This window comes from Heliconius melpomene, chromosome 1 (assembly GCF_056956725.1).
Source record: "Heliconius melpomene rosina isolate 202511_hmr_F chromosome 1, ASM5695672v1, whole genome shotgun sequence".
NCBI classification, from domain to species: Eukaryota; Metazoa; Arthropoda; class Insecta; order Lepidoptera; family Nymphalidae; genus Heliconius; species Heliconius melpomene.
In genome coordinates this window covers 4,014,117-4,033,266 of record NC_140389.1, presented here as the reverse complement: position 1 = coordinate 4,033,266, position 19,150 = coordinate 4,014,117, and the positions used below count along the sequence as shown (strand labels likewise).

At 33.9% G+C, this 19,150-nt stretch overlaps 1 protein-coding gene across 1 annotated transcript in view; it reads left to right on the top strand.

Moving 5' to 3' along the window:
* The window catches only part of LOC146540991 (dynein axonemal heavy chain 1-like), a 50,735-nt gene extending 32,012 nt beyond the window's left edge, over nt 1–18,723 (top strand). Inside the window, exons 58-86 of the mRNA XM_085208134.1 lie at nt 1,697–1,802; nt 2,158–2,312; nt 2,501–2,689; nt 2,981–3,110; nt 3,772–3,919; nt 4,268–4,371; nt 4,895–4,971; nt 5,074–5,141; nt 5,586–5,715; nt 6,745–6,888; nt 7,251–7,417; nt 7,772–7,997; nt 8,492–8,687; nt 8,983–9,176; nt 10,539–10,693; nt 10,894–10,993; nt 11,468–11,600; nt 11,939–12,072; nt 12,535–12,676; nt 13,216–13,340; nt 14,607–14,771; nt 15,093–15,245; nt 15,629–15,764; nt 15,878–16,013; nt 16,113–16,208; nt 16,402–16,532; nt 16,940–17,121; nt 17,415–17,544; nt 18,509–18,723. Coding sequence (XP_085064260.1) covers nt 1,697–1,802; nt 2,158–2,312; nt 2,501–2,689; nt 2,981–3,110; nt 3,772–3,919; nt 4,268–4,371; nt 4,895–4,971; nt 5,074–5,141; nt 5,586–5,715; nt 6,745–6,888; nt 7,251–7,417; nt 7,772–7,997; nt 8,492–8,687; nt 8,983–9,176; nt 10,539–10,693; nt 10,894–10,993; nt 11,468–11,600; nt 11,939–12,072; nt 12,535–12,676; nt 13,216–13,340; nt 14,607–14,771; nt 15,093–15,245; nt 15,629–15,764; nt 15,878–16,013; nt 16,113–16,208; nt 16,402–16,532; nt 16,940–17,121; nt 17,415–17,544; nt 18,509–18,723 — 4,167 coding nt within the window. The remainder of the gene's footprint in view (nt 1–1,696; nt 1,803–2,157; nt 2,313–2,500; nt 2,690–2,980; nt 3,111–3,771; nt 3,920–4,267; nt 4,372–4,894; nt 4,972–5,073; nt 5,142–5,585; nt 5,716–6,744; nt 6,889–7,250; nt 7,418–7,771; nt 7,998–8,491; nt 8,688–8,982; nt 9,177–10,538; nt 10,694–10,893; nt 10,994–11,467; nt 11,601–11,938; nt 12,073–12,534; nt 12,677–13,215; nt 13,341–14,606; nt 14,772–15,092; nt 15,246–15,628; nt 15,765–15,877; nt 16,014–16,112; nt 16,209–16,401; nt 16,533–16,939; nt 17,122–17,414; nt 17,545–18,508) is intronic.
* The last annotated feature ends 427 nt before the right edge of the window (nt 18,724–19,150 follow it).

Here is a 19,150-nt window from a genome sequence, read left to right as displayed (position 1 = left end):
TACTAGGTATGGAAAAGCGTCAAACTAAAAAAAAAAGGAAGAGTATATTAAAAATAAAGTAAATTTCTATTTTTTTAACTTTTAAATTACCTACATGGGTCATAATCAGAAAAGTGGACATTTTCGAATTCGTAACGTAACTGATAAGTAACTATACTGATAATGTTTGTTACGAAACTGATGTCATAAGGCATTATACACAACAAAATAAGGATATTATATGAATAAAACGATTGTTTTTTTTTTATTTAATGAGACACAGAGAATAGATTTAATGAGACAAAGATTATAAATGTAGGAAGAAAACATAACAAAGTGACAATATTAAGAATATAATAATGCTAGTTCGTAACGTAATAAACTTATATTTCTAGTTAGAGATCACAAAGTTAAAGATAAAATTAAATCCACTTTAAAATATATCAAAATTTGAGTCGTTATCACTGGAATTAAGCTTAATTCTTTGTAAGTGTTTATTCCGCATATCTCCAAATTTAATAGGATTGGTCTTTTTAAGACGTTCTCTATATCTTTTTTGTCTTTCAGCATTTGACATAGGAGCCATGACGCTTATTGAAAATAAAAAAATATTTATCAAAAAATAGTAATCATGAAATCACAACTAATTTCAGGAAGAATAAAAAAATGTTTTTAACTAAATCGGTTAAGCTGTTTCTGAGATTAGCGTGCACAAACACATAGACAAACACGCGAAAAACTTAAAAATCATTATTTTTGGTTACTTTACGTTATAAAAATTTACGTACTTATATACATATCTTCCATATACAAGCACCGGTTCGTTACAACTTTATTATAAACATATATAAGAAAACATTAGAAACGTAATTGTGAACTAGGCTTCATATTTTTTCAGTTTCGTTACGTAACGAAATATAACGAAATTGAGAATAAAGTCTGAGAAATTCGACCCTTTTTAAATATTTGCTCATAAGCCACGTGTTGTATGTGCAAGCACTGAAGTTCTTTTTAGAGATTTTGTAAAAAAGAAGCAAATAACATAAACAAGAAAACGAAATTATAGAATACTTACCAAAATAAAAGCCGTTTATAACCCTGAGATGTAATTTCACGCATTCCCTCTAAAACATTTGAACCCCTCTACTGCTGCGAGAACACAACTGGTTGTAGCTACGACAGCATTGACTTTTACAATTATGGTGCCACAATAAAAAATTATATTAAACACCATTCAAAATAATTGCGTTCATAATTTAATTGTACGTTACTAGCCCTGAGTAACAAAAAGACAATATTTTGGGACAAATTTACTTAACTAATATATATTATTTATTAAATTATGTATCAATAAAAATAGTTCTATTTGATATTATGCATAAAGTAAAGTAATATAAACATATCTGAAATCAAATAAAACCATAAATATTCGTAACAAACTAATTTTTAAAAAGTAAAGTGGTGAATGGGACACGAAAAATTGTATGGAAGCATTTTGAAAAGTTTTTTGCAACTAACAAAAAATACTATTAAAAGCCTTAATACATTTAAAATATTACAAAAATCTTTAAGTTAATAAGTAAATTTATCTTAAATGGCAAAATATTTAAATTATCTTTAAAATTGTATTTTTAAAACGCATTCAAAGTAGCGGGACAAGAAAAGACACAAAATGTGCACTTTTTCTGATTATGACCCACATAACATTTTTGTATAGGAAATAGCGGAAGATGCTCGTATTAAAGTAGAAAAAGAACAAGCTATAGCCGAGCTGATGGCTAAAGAAACGTCCGCAATGGCTGAAGATGCACAACGAGATTTAGGTAAACTTAAAGCTGAAATTTGGCTTTGGTATGTTAAAGAGTGTTTATATATTTTTTTATAGTTTTATATGATATTAATCAGAATTGTAACAGTGCAGTTATTGTACTTGGCAAATAGTTTAAATGTACAATATCACTATTTACGTTTATAAAATGCGGCGTTGAATTACGAATCTATCTCCATCTTAAAGCGCCTCAACAACAGGTGTATAGATCCTCTGGTGATACCTGAATACGTAGGTTATTTACCGTGATTATTTACCATCAGGGCACCCGAACTTCATTTGCATGATTTTTTCTATAACGAAATGGCTACACTAGATTCCAATTAACTTTGTATGTATTTACATATTAGATGAAGCAATGCCAGCTCTGAGAGCGGCAGAAAAAGCCTTGCAGGAACTAAATCGTAATGACGTTGTTGAAGTGAAAGCCATGAAGAAACCACCAGCGGGTGTCGTTCTTGTAATAGAATCACTATGCGTTGTTTTCGATATAAAACCTATTAAGGTAATGTTATTATTGGTATATTATATGTATTTTTTAGCTTACATTATTTACTTATCTTATTACCTCTATATACATAGAAGAGTAGGCAGAGAAATCCTAGTGTACTCTTTCCTTTTTCCCTATTCTTAGGTAATATGTAAAAACACTATAAAAAATTATGCATCCTCAAGTAATTAATTATAAATCAGGAACCTGGAGCATCTTTTGGGCAAAAAATTCTTAATTATTGGAAGCCGGGATCACAAATGTTGGCAGATCCGACTGCATTCCTCGACTCCTTGATGAAGTACGATAAAGAGTCCATCACCGAGGATATGATTAAAAAGCTTAAGAAATTTATCGTTGATCCAAATTATGAACCTACTAAGATATCAAAGGTTAAAATTTTTGCTTTCATTTATTTCTATATATTTGATAACGTATTAATATTCATCGCTTTATAAAAGAAATTACGTTCTGAATGGTATGAGCTTACTGGGAGCTCCACCTGCCATGCACAGCATGTGGCATGAGCTCAACGAAGCTATTTTGCTCAAAATTTTGCGTAAAGCTTAACTCTATGGGACACATTTTGACCATTTACTCAAAAACTACAATTACGTAGGTTTGGCGGTGCTTATTAATTTGATACTTAAAAGTTTCTTTAAGCTAATGTTCATACTCAATAGGTTTCAAAAGCCTGCATGTCACTTTGTATGTGGGTGCACGCTATGTATAAGTTCTATCACGTGAATAAGGCGGTTGCTCCGAAGAAGGAAGCTTTGGAACGTGCTACCAAGGAATTAGCTGCTGTTGAGGGTATGGATATTCTTCTATAATATTATGATTCTCCTTTTTTTACTTATCTGATATTTTATAGATTATAGGATTAGAATATTTTGAATGATTTTTAAACTATTGTAAAGTATTTTTTACTTTTAACACAATTTTAGTAAATAATATTGAATTATTCATTCGGAATTTTGTAGGATAAGTTGGCTAGTGATTTATCACTGTTATTTATTTGTTGTTTATAATACATGCTTCGTGGTTCAAAGGCAGGGTTGGAATGTGTTAAATTACGAATTTATTACGTAGGGGAATCGTAATAAGCCTTAATCCAGAAGGAGTAATAAAAGAAAAATTTTAAAAGTCTACAACTCCAAAAAACACAGATATGTTTTCACCACACGTGCCAGTTTCAGCTGAATATTGTGCCCATTTTGTTTTCTTTGCATAAATATTAATTTGATTTATGCTTCGAAAATTCTTTTCTTTTGTTCTGTTCTGCTCTGGGAGACAAACGGCGTTGAGTTCCGTTACTTGTTTTCGTTACTTGTTTCTTTTCCTTTACGTGCAATCTGTTGAAATTTATACTGAGCACGCAATATCTTGAAAAAGAGAAGGAGGGACTGTCACTCTGTTAGACCTGCTTGGTTTTTCTTTTTTTTGATTGTTAAATATCAATTAATCCCTGTAGCGATGCTAGCGAACGCAAAAGCAAAAATGCAGGCCCTGTTAGAAGGAATTGCGAAACTAAACGCGTATTTACAAGAAAAAGAAGAGGAGAAACGGAAGATGGAAGAAGATATTAACCAATGTTTGGCGAGAATGGATCGAGCTAATAGGTAAGGCTTATTAATTTTTATTACATGTTTATTTTTAATGATATAATCACCTAATTAAAGAGAATCCATTAATCTCTCTGTATAACAATTTTTGTTCTTTAATAATTGTATATGAGATAGCAACTGCACATATTTTTTTAATATAAATAGAGAAATCCCAAGATTTGGTAATTGAATTTTATATTTCTATATTCCTGTCGTCGCTACTATGTTATCGTAAGTTTCATTAAACTATAAAAGATGTATTCTTCAGATTCGTTTAGAAATATAAAAAAAAATGTTGTAGAGTTTTTAAGCTTATATTGCTAAGATAATTATAATTGAATACTACAGAATTTTTTTTCTTAGATTGTTAAATGGAATGTCTAGTGAAAGAGTTCGTTGGATACGTACAATCAAGGAACTGGACATAGGCCAAGTTAATCTAATTGGTGACATAATGTTGAGTGCATGTTAGTGCATGTAATTGATATTAATTAAATTTAATATTAAATAAAAATAGAATCATAGAGGGAACCTATTGTCAAGATGTGGAATACTCTCCGTTTCCCACTTTCTGCCGAATTCTGGAGGTATTGCGTTTTGAGTGGCATAACTCAATGCAGCGCTTCGTCTCGACACCAGAGCAAAGAAATGAAAATATATATATTTTTTTTTAATTTCCTCGAGTGGGGACCGAAACCACAACCAGTCAACAACCAGACCACAACCAGCACGCTTTGTACCCCTGCGCCACGACTAGCCTCAATAATTAATTCGTTTATTATGAGGCCGCTGCATAGCATTTAACTCATATCTGGTATGTATTCGTGATGGTAGTGGGTTCGATTGTCACTTGTTACAATTATATTCGAATTTATTTATTACTTTTTACTTATACAATGAGATTTTATCCTCATATTGAAAAAAATCTCTTTCTGAGGTTTTTAAAATTTTGTAACTATCGGTGGTATGAAAATAAATTTATTTAAACAGGTGCAGTTGGTTATATAACACCGTTTACGGATGAGTTTCGTAGAGAGCTACTAGGAGAGTGGATAAAACACATAGTGGTAACTTTTATTTATTCATTCATTTCTTTTTTATTTTAATTTCATATTTAATGAAACGGAGAAAATTTAATAAGATTTAATTTCTAAATAAAAATATGACAGGAAGTAGCTGTGCCCCATACTGACGGTGCCACCCCACTCTCAATTCTGGGTGATCCTGTAGTAATAAGGTAAGATATTGGCTCTCTGGCTGTTTAAGGTATACGTTCTTACCGAGCTATGAAATTATCTTTTCTTATATTTTTTCTTAGCTCCACGCTATATCCTATATATAACAAAGTAGGCAGAGGGAACTTGAAAATTAAAATATTAAATTTCTTCAAATGGAAATTGAATCTACAACCTGGCACGCTTGTGCCTCTACGCCACAAATGGCCCCAAACAAAATAAATAGGCTATTTTTCATTAAATACAATGTTACTACTATAAAAACTTTAAAATATAAGAAATAAATCAAAATTGTAACTCTAACTATGAAATACTGTAAGAGACAAACACTTTAAAAGACGCAAGTGCAGCCACTTCACTTCACTTTATTATATTAATATAGATTAATAGATCTATAGATTACTTTAGAATACTATAATATATACATCTCATTTATTCATATATAGAAACTGGCAAATGTACGGGCTGCCTCGTGACCCGCTATCAGTGGAGTCGGCGGTATTAATGTCTAATTCGAGACGGTGGCCGCTCATAATCGACCCGCAGACGCAGGCCAATAAATGGATCAGAGCCATGGTACGTTGTTATACCTTGGTGGTATTCATCATCATCATCATCATCAGCCTGTCCTCGTCCACTGCTGGACATAGGCCTCTCCAATGGTAATGGCCTCTCTTGTTGGTATTATCTTTACTTATTATCTTTAATAGTAAGTGAGGCCGCTCGTGGCGCAGGGGTGTATGGGTGGATGATAAGGGTTTTTAGGGTTTCGTACCTCGAATTGTAAAAAAATAATCCTTATAGGATCACTTTCTTTATTATACTTGTATTTGTTGGTAGGACACCGAGCTTGTTAAATATCATTAGTTTTTTTTATTTTGACGCTTTGTCCCGTACATAGCAGGGTAGGTAGAGGGAACTTGGAGTCCTACACTCTATTCTAAATAAACATAATTCCGTTCCTCACTTTCTGTCCAATTCTGGAGGCATTGTATGTTGAGAGCTAGTAAATTAAATTATTAAATATTTCATTTTCTCGCGTGAGAATCGAATCCATAACCTGTCGCGTTCACGTCACGACAGCCCTAACAATTATATACAACTAGCGGACGCGCGCAGCTTCGCTTGCGTATTTAGGGGGTGAATTCTAACAACCCATGAAACATGTATTCAAGGAAATATTTTTAAGAGTCTAAATTTCAAATTTTATAAAAATCGGTGGCGATTTAAAGATTTTGCTATAAAAACTTTCAACCTCTTATATGCACCCTTAGGGGGTGAATTCTAGAAAACCATGAAACATGTATTCAATTAAATATTTTAAAAAATCTAAATTTCAAATTTTATTAAAATCGATGCCGATTTAATTTTTTTCCATACAAATTTTGAACCCCTATTTCACCCCATAAGGTTAAAATTTTTCAAAATCCCTTCTTAGTGGATGTCCAGATTACGAAAGTAAACATCTGTCCAAATTTCACGTTTCTACCATCAGCGGTTACGGCTGTGCGTGCGTCTTACCTCAGTCAGTGAGGACAAGTCCTTTTATATATATAGATTTTCACAATTTTACACGTAAATAATTTATTTCTTATATATTTTCAGGCCAAACTAGAAGGCTTAATAGTTTGTAAGCCGAACGATCGAGATCTATTGCGAAACTTTGAATCGGCACTCAGATTTGGTAAGCCGTTGCTGTTAGAAAATGTAGGTCAAGAGCTCGATCCTGCATTAGATCCTGTGTTGAAGGTATTTTAGATGGTCTTACTGGAATTATTTGATTGGATTTCATCTAACAGAATTTATATTAAAAGGCCTTTCTGTGTTTATTATAATATATGTTTTGTTTATTATTTATTTTAAAAGTATATTGATTTTAATTAAATTTAATAGAGTAAATGGGGGTAGGACCTGCCCTGACCTGTAGGACCTTCTCACTATATCCCGCATACTGCAACGTTGACAAAGGGAACCTAGGAACCTAGTGTTAAAACAGTCCGTTTTAAGACACTTCCGTCCCCCGCTTTCCGCCGAATTTTGAGTCGCGGAACTCAACACCGTGGCTAATCTACTACTCTATTAACTAAATAAAGCTCTAAATTAATGAACAGCGTCAATACTTCCGTCAAGCGGGTCAGCTAGTGTTGAAGTTGGGTGACACACTGATTCCTTACGCGAACGGGTTCAAGCTGTACATAACGACCAAGTTGCCGAATCCCCGCTACACGCCCGAGGTGTCGGTTAAAGTGCAAATTGTTAATTTTGCTTTGGTGCCGAGGTTAGTTAGGTTTTTACTTTTTTATTATTATTTTTTAGTTTTGCTTTTAATAGGGTAGGTAGAGAGAAATTAATATCTTCCTATTACTTCCAACACTCCGTTCCATAATGTCGTTGATATCAATTAGGTTGGGGTTGTTATGGGTTCACCGGTATCACCGGTATCAAGAATCGCTTTTTATTCAATGTTGTACTTTGTTATATTTTATAAGTTTATTTTTAAGAATTTTTCTTATATCTGCAACGTAAATTGTTAGATGCTAAATGTTAAAATGTAAATAAACTGCTGCGACCTGTCGCTATTCCATGGCCCTACATGCAATTAAAAAAAAAACAAAATTATTTTTTCTATCAGTGGTCTAGCAGAACAGCTTCTATCAATAGTAGTAGCTCAAGAACGACCAGACTTAGAAGAATTACGAGGTCAGCTTATAGTATCGAGAGCTCAACTGTCTACACAGCTAGCGGAAATGCAATCTGCTATTTTGTATGGTTTGTCCAATAGCGAAGGTTCACCTGTGGATGATCTACCACTTATTCTGACATTGGAAGCCATTAAGATTAAGAGTGCTGAGATATTGGTTAGTATTTTTGTATCTTCACGTTGTACCCCGGATATAGCAGGAGGAGGAGGGAATCTAGGAACCTATTCTGTCAATTAAGGCTTTTCCCATTAAAACATTTCCGTTCACCACTTTCCGCCGCCTTCTCGAGGCATTGCGTGTGGAGTGGCGGAATGTTATCAGTTGGAGAAATGATTATTTTTTTAATTTCGCCGAGGGGAAAATGTAATTGGTATACGCATATAATTTCGAGTGTATTACTCAAATTCAAACAAAAAATACCTAAATTGGATAGAACTTATTTCTTATTTATAAAATACTTAATAATATTTATACATTTGTCTGTTGTCGTTAATGACGTAAAATATTATTTTCTTTTAAAGCGCCAGTTTCAATCTAAAAGACAACAAATTATGATTTCATCTTAGATTCTCTATTTGAATAATATTTTTTTAAAAACTTAATTTATATTAATAAATTATAATTATATTAATTTATTATTTATTTTTTAGATTAAAGTAGAAGATATAGAAACTACATCCGCCCAAATAGACGAGGCCCGTCTGGGCTACGTGCCGGTCGCTAACCGCGGGCAGATCCTGTTCTTTTGTCTCTCGGGCATGGCCAATGTTGATCCCATGTACCAATATTCCTTGGAGTGGTTCGTCAAATTGTTTGTGAGGAGTATGGCGGAGACTGAACCCCATGGTATAAGAAATTAATTTTGTTTACTTCTTACTACGTTATATCAGAACAGCGTCATGTTACAAGAGCGAGGAAATGAAGATAATTATTTAAATTTATATTTTCATTTCTTCGCTCTGGTGTCGGCAAAGGCAAAGCGCGGCGTTGAGTTCCGTCACTCAACACGCAATGCCTCCAGAATTCGGTGGAAGATGTGGAACGGAGTGTCTGAACACTAGGTTCCCTCTGCCTACACTGCAGTGTGCTTGACACAGCGTGAAGCTAATATCTATTTCACATAACATTTTCTTTCCCACAGAGGACATAATGGAGAGGGTCGATATTATTATTGATCATTTCACGTTTCTGCTATACCAGAACGTGTGTAGGAGCCTCTTTGAAAGACATAAGCTGCTATTTGCCTTTCTGCTTTGCGCCCGGATTTTGCTTGATAACGGCACCATTAGATTTCAAGAGTTTAATTTTCTATTGAACGGTGCTAAAATTGAAGAGGTGTGTAATTTTTGACATTCACTCCTTATAAAATTAAATTATTGTTATATATTGTTATATATTTTACTATTTATAGGGACGGTAGTGGCCTGGGGCACAAGTGTGTGACTGTAAACGCAGTGGGTTCGATTCTCACTCAGAGGAATGAATATTTTCTTTATATTTTCATTTCTTCGCTACAAGGCAAAACGTGGCACTAATTTTCACTAATCCAACACGCAATGCATTGAAAATTCGGTGGAAAGTGGGGAACGGAGTGTCTTAACACTAGGTTCCCTTTACCTACCCTGGTACAAGCGTGTGAGACTACGTGTTGAGTGGTGAACCAACGCCGCAGCATTTACCATGGCGTGGAATTGAAATTTAAAGAAAAAATATAATTATTTTCTTATTTAAGCAGAAACGATTTCAAGGTTCACTATTTATAAATAATTATTTTGTTTAACTCGACCAGATAATATTACGATTGTGTTATAATTACACACAATTGATTGAAAATTAATAACTTTTTATTTTCAAAAGAAACTACTATTCATTTTTATTTACTTTAAAAGAAATTAATACAGAATTTTAAAATATTTGTATACCTATTGTGAAACATCAAACAATCATCATTGAAATAAATAATTAATTAACCTTTTCAATAATAAGTTAATATTTATAAGATCGCTCGTAAATGTATGGTAAGTATTCAATACACGCGAATCGCGATCATGGGTTCGATCCCCAGTCCGGAAATTGGTTCTGATATCGAGACAAAGTGGGGTGTGGAGTTCCGCCACTCAACACAATGTCTCGGAATTTAGTTAAAAGTGACAAACGGTGTGTTTTAATATTAGGTTCTTAGCCCTATTGCCTATCCTGCTATATACAGGACTAGAGGACCCGGACGCGGCTACGCCTGCTTGAAATATAAGAATATAATTTCTATAGAAATATAATTTCAATCTAGATGAAATGCTAAAAGTGACTATTATATTTATTTTCATAAGGATGAATATCAAAATGACGCGGTAACGAACGCGGTCGCGTAGCGACGACGGTTGTTATTAACATGGCAGAATATATTGCATGTCAAATTAGAAAGTATTTTAATTTATTAGTATATATGTGTAATGTAATATTATATAGCCTATAGCACTTCTGAAGAATGCAGCTTTCATACAAAACAAAAACAAAGTAAATCGATCCAGTAGATCCAGAGATCTTAGCGTTCAAACAAACAAACAAACAAACAAACAAACAAACAAACAAACAAACAAACAAACTCTTCCGCTTTATTATATTAGTATAGATACAACGGCTTGAAACTAAAAAGAAAAACATCTACAATAGTTTTATTTAAATAAATAACTACTATAGGAATTTGAAAATCCCGAACCAAAATGGATATCACCAAAGATGTGGATAGACATGATGGAATTAGCATCTTTACCCACCATGCATAAATTTGTATTGGACTTTCCGCAACAGACGAAGTTTTTTAAAACTTATTATGACGCCTGGAATCCTCATAAGTTAGTATCTATTTTATCTCTCAAAATGATATCAACTTTAAATAGTAACATGATAAAGCGCAGCGTACACTTCTTTCACTCAACAGACAATGTCTTGAAAAATGAGGAAAGACATATTTTGACACTCATTTCTCTGTGCACTATACAGTATGAAACTAAAAAGAGAAGTCTATTCAAATTTTATTCTTTCATAAATACAGACTGCCGTATCCTAAGCCTTTAGACTCACAACTGGATCACTTTCAAAGATTACTTGTTTTGAAATGTTTGAGACCTGACAAGCTTATACCTGGACTTCAGGTAAATACGATAAAATATTTATTATAATATTATTTTTATGTAATTTATATTTAATTAATAAAGTAATAAATTGACAAATATTTATATTTGGAAATTAATCAAGATAATATGATTATTGATTCTTTATTAAATTCCTTATTGAGGCCAGTCGTCGGGCAGTGGCATAATCGTGCGACCGTAAACACAACAGGAACAGAACAGGAACGAAAAGTCTCAACACTAGGTTCCCAGGTTCCCTCTGCGTGCTAGGTTTATTGCAGGATACAGCGTGAAGCTAAAAAGTAGTCTGAAGATTATTTTACATATTAGCAAAAAACATATTTTGAATTTCCGAATTTTTTAAAATAGTATAATTTATTTTCTTATATAACATTTTAAGTCGTTTTTATTTAGTTCATGTAGTTTCAATTACCCTATTAATTGCATAAAATAATTTATATATCTCTATGCTATATAAATTCTTCACTTTTCTAGGACTACGTAGTGACAGGCCTAGGCGCGAGGTTCGTGGAGCCCCAGCCGGCCGACTTGGCGGCTCTGTACGCTGAATCTGATCCGATGGCACCTATTATATTTGTTCTGTCCACTGGGACTGACCCGGCCGCAGGTTATTGTTATTTACTTATTAAGATAAATTTAAATAAATATTGAATCGCTTCACCCTGTATCCCGCATGCAGCAGAGTAGATAGAGGGAACATAGTGTTTAGTTACTCCGTTCCCCATTTTTTTGCGTGAGTGGCGTAACTCAACGCTGCGCTTTTGCCTCCACACCAGAACGAAGAAATGAACAATACGCAATGCTTCCAGAATCCGGCGGGAAACGGTGAACGGAGTGTCTTAACACTAGACTTCCTCTGCCTACCCTGCTACATGCGGGATACAGCGTGAAATTGAAAAACAAAATATTTATCCTGTAAACATTTTGCTCTCAACAAAATTGTAGATCTTTTAAAGTTCGCCGACAAAATGAAGATGGGCAAGCGTTTCGAGAGTATCTCCCTCGGTCAAGGGCAGGGGCCGCTCGCCGAGGCGATGATGAAAGTTGGCTGCGATTTCGGAAATTGGGTATTTTTCCAGGTTAGTTTTGTTTTCGTTTTTGTTTTGTTAAACTTTTTTATTTCTCTTCTTCTGTTGTGTTATATTGGATTTGTTTGATTGTCATTTTAAAATGTTGCTGCCTTTTTTAGTATAAATGGGTATTTGATGTCTGTGGAATTTGAGTATGTATTTTTGAACGTTATTAAAATAGGGCAAATTTTAGGTTAATCTTATTTTTAAACTTTATTTTTGGTGGTGCTATAAAAGTGATTGCTATTAATGTATCTTTTTTTTATTTTATCACCACATTTGTGTTTTTTCTACATAAATCAGCTTCACGCTGTATCCCGCATACAGCAGGGTAAGATACATAACATATTTTTATCAAAAAAGGTTTTTATCTCTTAGGGAAAGGCAAAAATATTCTAAAGTACATTAAATGTGGTTTCAAATGTGTAAAGTTCGAGTATAAGTGTTTTTGTAAATGACGATTGTTTTTAGAATTGCCATCTATCCCCATCTTGGATGCCAACATTGGAGCTGAATGTGGAGCAAATAATACCAGAAGTAGTACACAAGGATTTCAGGCTATGGCTTACATCGACCCCATCACCGTTTTTCCCTGTCGCTTTGTTACAAAATGGTAAAGAAGTATACTTCTTCTTTATAAAGTATCACTACATCGCTCATTTAGTATAGCAATGATGTTTCGCCATTTATTTAATAATTGCAGGAGACAATTGAAACTTGTAAAGTCTTTGCAAAACTAGGTTTTTTAAGTGCAATTACGTCATTATTGCACTAAATAAGCGAATATATAGAATAATCGTAATCTGTATTAGCTTATCATAAATATTTAAGATCTCTTGATTTTTACAAATTCCAAATATTTTTTTTACTAGATATTATGTTAAACTTTACTAAAGTAAAATATCGTTTGTATTGTAACACTTCACAATTTAGTATACATTCTAAGTCTTATCTATTTTTTGTCTATATAGAGATGTTATTAATTTATTTATATAAAAATACAAATATTATTAATAATATTGATCTATAGTGGGATATGTATTCTCAACCATCGTGCTTATATATATTTTTTATAAAAAAATTAATAGCGTAGTCCTTTAGTAGTTTTTTTTTAATAATTTTAATTCACAAATGACTTATTAAAAATTTAAGGCTACAAAATGACAGTAGAACCACCAAGAGGGATAAAGGCAAACTTACTAAAAGCTTATATGAACCAAGTGCCGGATTTTCTTGATTATTTCAATTCTACGGACAGCAAAGTTCCAAACTTTAAGGTTTGTTTTCTCTGTCTTCAAATCTAAAATTATGAAAACTAGAATATTCATGACATTAATTAACACTAATTTTAGTGAAACTTTTGAATAAAGATAGATAACAATTAGCTAGAGCTTAACGAGGTTAATATATTCCAGCTTCACGCTGTATTCTGCATATAGCAGGATAGGTAGAGGGAAGCTAGTGTTAAGACACTCCGTTCCCCGTTGTCCGCCAGATTCTAGAGACAAAGCGCGGCGTTGAGTTTCGTCACTCAATACATATTGCCTCTACTAGGCTCTCTCTCTTTAAATTGTAACTTTTTTTTGGATTTCGCTAAATGGTACACAATTTTACTAATTAAGTACTAATAGAGTGAGCCGAGTAATTTTACTAATATTATAAATGTAATTTTTTTTGAGGAAGGTAATTGTTTCATATTCACGACAAAACTACTGAACAGATCTTTATAAAACTTTACAGTGATAAAGTTTATATACTAGAATAAAATATTAATAACTATAATTTATATAAAAAATACAGAAAGTTAAGCGGACGAAGCCGCCTCGTGGTCCATATCCATGAGATCTCTTTGACAACTCAAAACAAAATGCAAAAAAACGTTTGAACACAAAAAACATCCTCTTCAACTCCTTAAAAGCTACGCTTTTGATGTTTTCTAACAGAAACTATTCACATTACTGTCATATTAAGCTTATTCGAATTCAAAGGTTTTTGGAAGAAATAAATCTTCGACTACATTCTAAGGATAGAAATACATATATTATTTAGAAATGGTATAAAAAATTTTTATGTTGCAGAATTCGAACCTGCACCTCTTGGGAACTATAAAATACTTAATAAATTTAATTTTGTCGTGCCAAATGGTAATTCTAAGTAATATGTTTTTGGTATTGGAAAAATTTGCTTACAGTAAGCGGGGCGTTTAAAAATTTCGACGTAGCTTAATAACTAGTTTAGGAGTAAATAGTCTATATAAATGTATGGCTTAGTGATTAGAGCACTTGGACGTTTTCCAAGAGACATCAAGTTTAGTCTCGCTACGTTATTTTTCGCTTATTATGTTTTCTAAAAAAATGTTAAGCACTATTTTTTCTGCCTGTAAACGCGACAGTGCTTTCAATTCCCACTCGACCAATTAGAAATACCTTAATATAAAATATATAATTAGATGCGTGTGGGAAGCAGTGTAAACTTGTATTAATATAGGTGGTGAATTTATGTTTAAAATAACAAAAACATTATATAAAAATATTTAATTTCAGTGGTTACTTTTCTCTCTAAGCTTATTCCACGGTGTGGTACTAGAACGAAGGAAGTTTGGTCCCCTCGGCTTCAACATCCCATACGAGTTCACCGATGGAGATCTACGTATATGTATCTCTCAGCTCCACATGTTTCTTACGGAGTATCAGGAAGTGCCGTTGCGTGTTAGTTATTTTAGCCTTTTTTTTCTTATTTTCAATCATTGGTCTGTTATTCTCCATTTTCTGTTAATTTAAGAGTGAGTAAGAATCATAATAAAATAATAGTACAGATATTTTGTGTTGAAATGTGCTGAAAATATGTGAAGAATGAAGTAATCTAGCATTATTTCTCCTTTTATCTTTCGTGTATAAATAAATACTTGATGATTTCTAAGCAGTTTAAAAATTCGTTCGGAGACTTTGCTAAAAAGCCCTTGTGCAGCAAAAGTAAGAAATGAAATATATGTTTGTAACTCTAAATATATCTCCAAAACTTCACTACAGATGCTAACGTACACGGCGGGCCACATCAACTACGGCGGTCGCGTGACCGACGACTGGGACCGGCGCTGCCTGCTGTGCCTCCTGGCCGACTACTACACTACTGGTGTTCTAAACGATAGATGTATTTTCGATGAGAGCGGGGCTTATAAACAGGTGAGTATTGGTATATATTGGGTTTTGTGGTTTTGGTGAAAGATATTTCTTTATTTTTTATTCCTCACCATTTTGAGGATCAAATATGTTAGATATTATACTTAACGGAGTGTTATTATCGTCGTGCAGGGGCACAAACGTGTGACTGTAAAAGCGACAAGTTATGGGTTCGATCCCTAATCGAGGAAATGAAATATTTGATATTTTTATTTCTTCGCTCTGGTGTCGAGCGTTACGCCACCTAAATGCCTCCAGTATTCTTCGTAAAGTGGGGAGCGGAGTGTTTCAGCACTAGGTTCCCTTGGTCTAACCTGAAACATGTGGAATACAGCGTGAAGCTGAAGAAAAAATCATTAGTAGTAAGTAATATATAATTTTTTCAGCAACCATCCGCGTCCACAATAGATGATTACACAAAGTATATAAGGACACTACCTCTAAATGATGACCCGTCTCTCTTCGGGCTCCACAGCAACGCTAATATCAGTTACGCCATGTCCGAGACCATGTCGTGTATACGTGAGTTACTTAATCAGTTTAATAATTTTCAAAGTATTTTTCTTATTTTCACATATTAAAGGGAACCCAGATATAATATAATGATATTATGAATGGTTTCCTCCCTTTAACAGATATTTTAAGTAGTTTACAACCAAAAGAAGTGAGCGGCGAAGGCGGTCTCAGCGCTGAGGAGATGACGGAACGTGCTGCGATAGAGATATTAGAAGTTCTACCACCTCTGCTGGACCAGGCTTATATAGCTACCACGTGAGTATGCCAGAAGTTGTCAAAACAATTGGTATTGCCAGTCGTGGCGCTTGGCACAAAGGTGTTGGCTTGGCACTATAATAAGAGATATTTCCACAGATATCCCGTTTCTTACAAAGAATCCCTCAATACTGTGTTGATACAAGAGGCGATAAGATATAACAAATTGTTGGTAGTGATTAATAACTCCTTGAAGTAAGTAATCTTTTGTAATTTTAATTAATTTCTAATTAAATTAATTAATTAAGTCTAATGTAAAGTAAAATATATCTATATAGTAAAAAGGCGATGCGCGGCGTTAAGCTCCAATGTCAACGTTCAAAATAAAATTATTGTCAACTGTGCATAACTATTTATTATTTATTATTATTATTATTATTATTTGTAGAGACCTACAAAAAGCGTTAAAAGGTCTAGTGGTGATGTCGGAAGCATTAGAGAGCATGTCCGGTAGTCTCGCACGCAACGCCGTGCCCGACATGTGGAGTAGTCGGGCTTATCCGTCTTTGAAGCCGCTTGGTTAGATTGTTTTTGGTTACATTACCTCACACAGCAGGGTAGGCAGAGGGAACCTAGCGTTAAGACACTCAGATCCCTTCTTCCCGTCGGATTTTACAGATATTACGTGGTCAGTGGCGGAACTCTGCGCCGCGTTTTGCCTGGCTACTAGAGCGAAGAAATGAAATAAATAGTTAATAATTCTTCTCCCGTGTAGCGATTCCCGCCATGACGGCCTCACACAATGTCTCAAAAATTGGGCGGTGTGAGTGGAAATAAGTGTCTTAATTAATTTATATCTATAGGTACTTGTTATATACGGGACTCTAGCTTCAAAAATTATTATTATTATGATTATTTATGACAGTCTTTTTTCATTTATTTATTATGGTTTTAAACTATTTTCTTACTAATTCCATATTTACCAGCCGCCTGGGTCAAAGATCTGTGCCTTCGCGTACAATTCATGCAAAACTGGGCGGACGGTGGCATACCCAAAGTGTTCTGGATCTCTGGCTTCTACTTCCCCCAAGCGTTCCTTACTGGTGCCCTTCAGAACTATGCGAGGAAACACGTTATTGCTATAGACACGGTTGCTTATGCTTTTGAGGTATTCATTTTTAGGTTTTATACCATTTAATTTTGTATTTATTTCACTAGTACTTATTTGTAAACCGACTGGTTGTGGGTTCGATCCTCACTCGAGAAGATGAAATATTTGTTTTAATTTTATATTTCCACCACTTAACACGTAATGTCTCGATGCCTTAACCTAAGAATTCGGCGGAAAGTGGAGAACGGTTCCCCCTGCCTACCCTGCTGTGTGTGGAATACAGAGTGAATCTTTAATTATATCGTGTTTTTCCAAATTGATATATTATTAAAAACTATATTGGTATCTAGGCTTTACCAGGCCCTCCCCAAAAGAAACCGGACGACGGTTGTTGTGTTAGTGGACTGTTCCTCGAAGGCGCGCGGTGGAATACTGGCGATATGGCACTCGAAGAGAGTAGGCCAAAGGAATTGTACACTGGTTAGTTAATATTTAGTATCTTACAAATAGGACGGGCCGGGCTACATTATGCATATGCTACTTACATTTGTGGGATCGACAAAATACCAAAAAAATTACCCTGAAACGTTCAAAAACCTTTTCACGGACAGATTGATCCTAAGCGAGAGGCCAGTCCCACTCGGAGAAATGATTTAATATTTTCCTTTTTCTCTGGTAACAAGGCAAAGCGCGGCGTTGAGTTTCGCTACTCAACACATAATGTCTCATTCGCCAAAAAGAAGGTAACGTATCTTAACTCTAGGTTCCCTCTACCCACTCGGTAATACATGGAAACAGCGTAAAGCTGAAAAAAAATGAATATACAACCAACGTATTTACTCGCCGCTGCAAACATATTAATATTAAATGCATTAGAGAATAAATCGTTGAGCGTAGGTACATATTGAATTAGTACCAATTAATTATAATTTATCATACTTAAAGCAATAAAATTTTATTTGCCGTACATATATTATGGGAAGCCATTTATTTATTAGTCAAGTTTGGTTTAGCGATTAGTTTAATCATTAGGAATGATGATGTATGAGATTAAAATATTTCTATGATTTTATGATTTATTTTCTATGTGGTTCAAGAGACTTTTAGAGTGAAATAAATATATAAAACTAGTATTTACTTGTAGGTTTCCCTGTCGGTGTCGAATGGAAATCTCGTAAATAGGTCATGTATAAGAAAAGATACATTCTTAGAATGATAAAAAAATTTTCGCCATTTCCCAAACCATCTGAAAAAATCGTGAGGTTCATCAGCCACAAGACACTCTGTTCCTCGCTTTCCGCCCACTTTTCGGGACTTTGTAGATTGTAGAGAAAATAAATAAAAATATTGGTCGTAACGCTACATTTCTGGGTTCGATTCCCGTAAATGGGCATGCACTTAATTAATAATAACCTACGTATATAATGCACACAATTTCAAACAGAAATGGCAATAATCTACATGAAGCCAGAGCAAAACCACCGTCTCGGGTCCGGTCTCTACGAGTGTCCAACGTACAAGACACTCCTGCGCGCGGGCACTCTCTCCACGACCGGACACTCCACCAACTACGTGATGACCATCGAGCTGGTCACCCACAAGCCGCAAGCGCACTGGATCAAACGTGGTGTAGCTTTGTTTTGTGCTTTGGATTATTAAAATGATTATAATAAAAACTGTATTTTAATTCATTTTTTTTAAGTAAAAAAATATGGTTTTATTGTAAAGTATTTTAAGGTAAGAAGAGTTTTTAAGTTTTTTTTTGTTATAGGCGGGTTAAAATATTTTTCTAGGAGAAAATTTCAATATGGCGACATGCAAATTTTTAATTTAGCTTACGTCAGTCACCTAAGCGATGGTTGCAATAAAAATAAATTATAATAAAAAAAATATCCTGAGTATTAAATGATTAATTAAAAATCTATTTTAATATAATCATAGCAATAGATTTTAACATCTAAGATTTTTAAAACAGACCAATAATTTCTAGAATACCATATTTACCTGATAAATTCACCAATTCACGACACTAAAAGCGCTTTAACCGACGCAGCTTTATTACCAAAAGTTTAAATTGATTACAGAC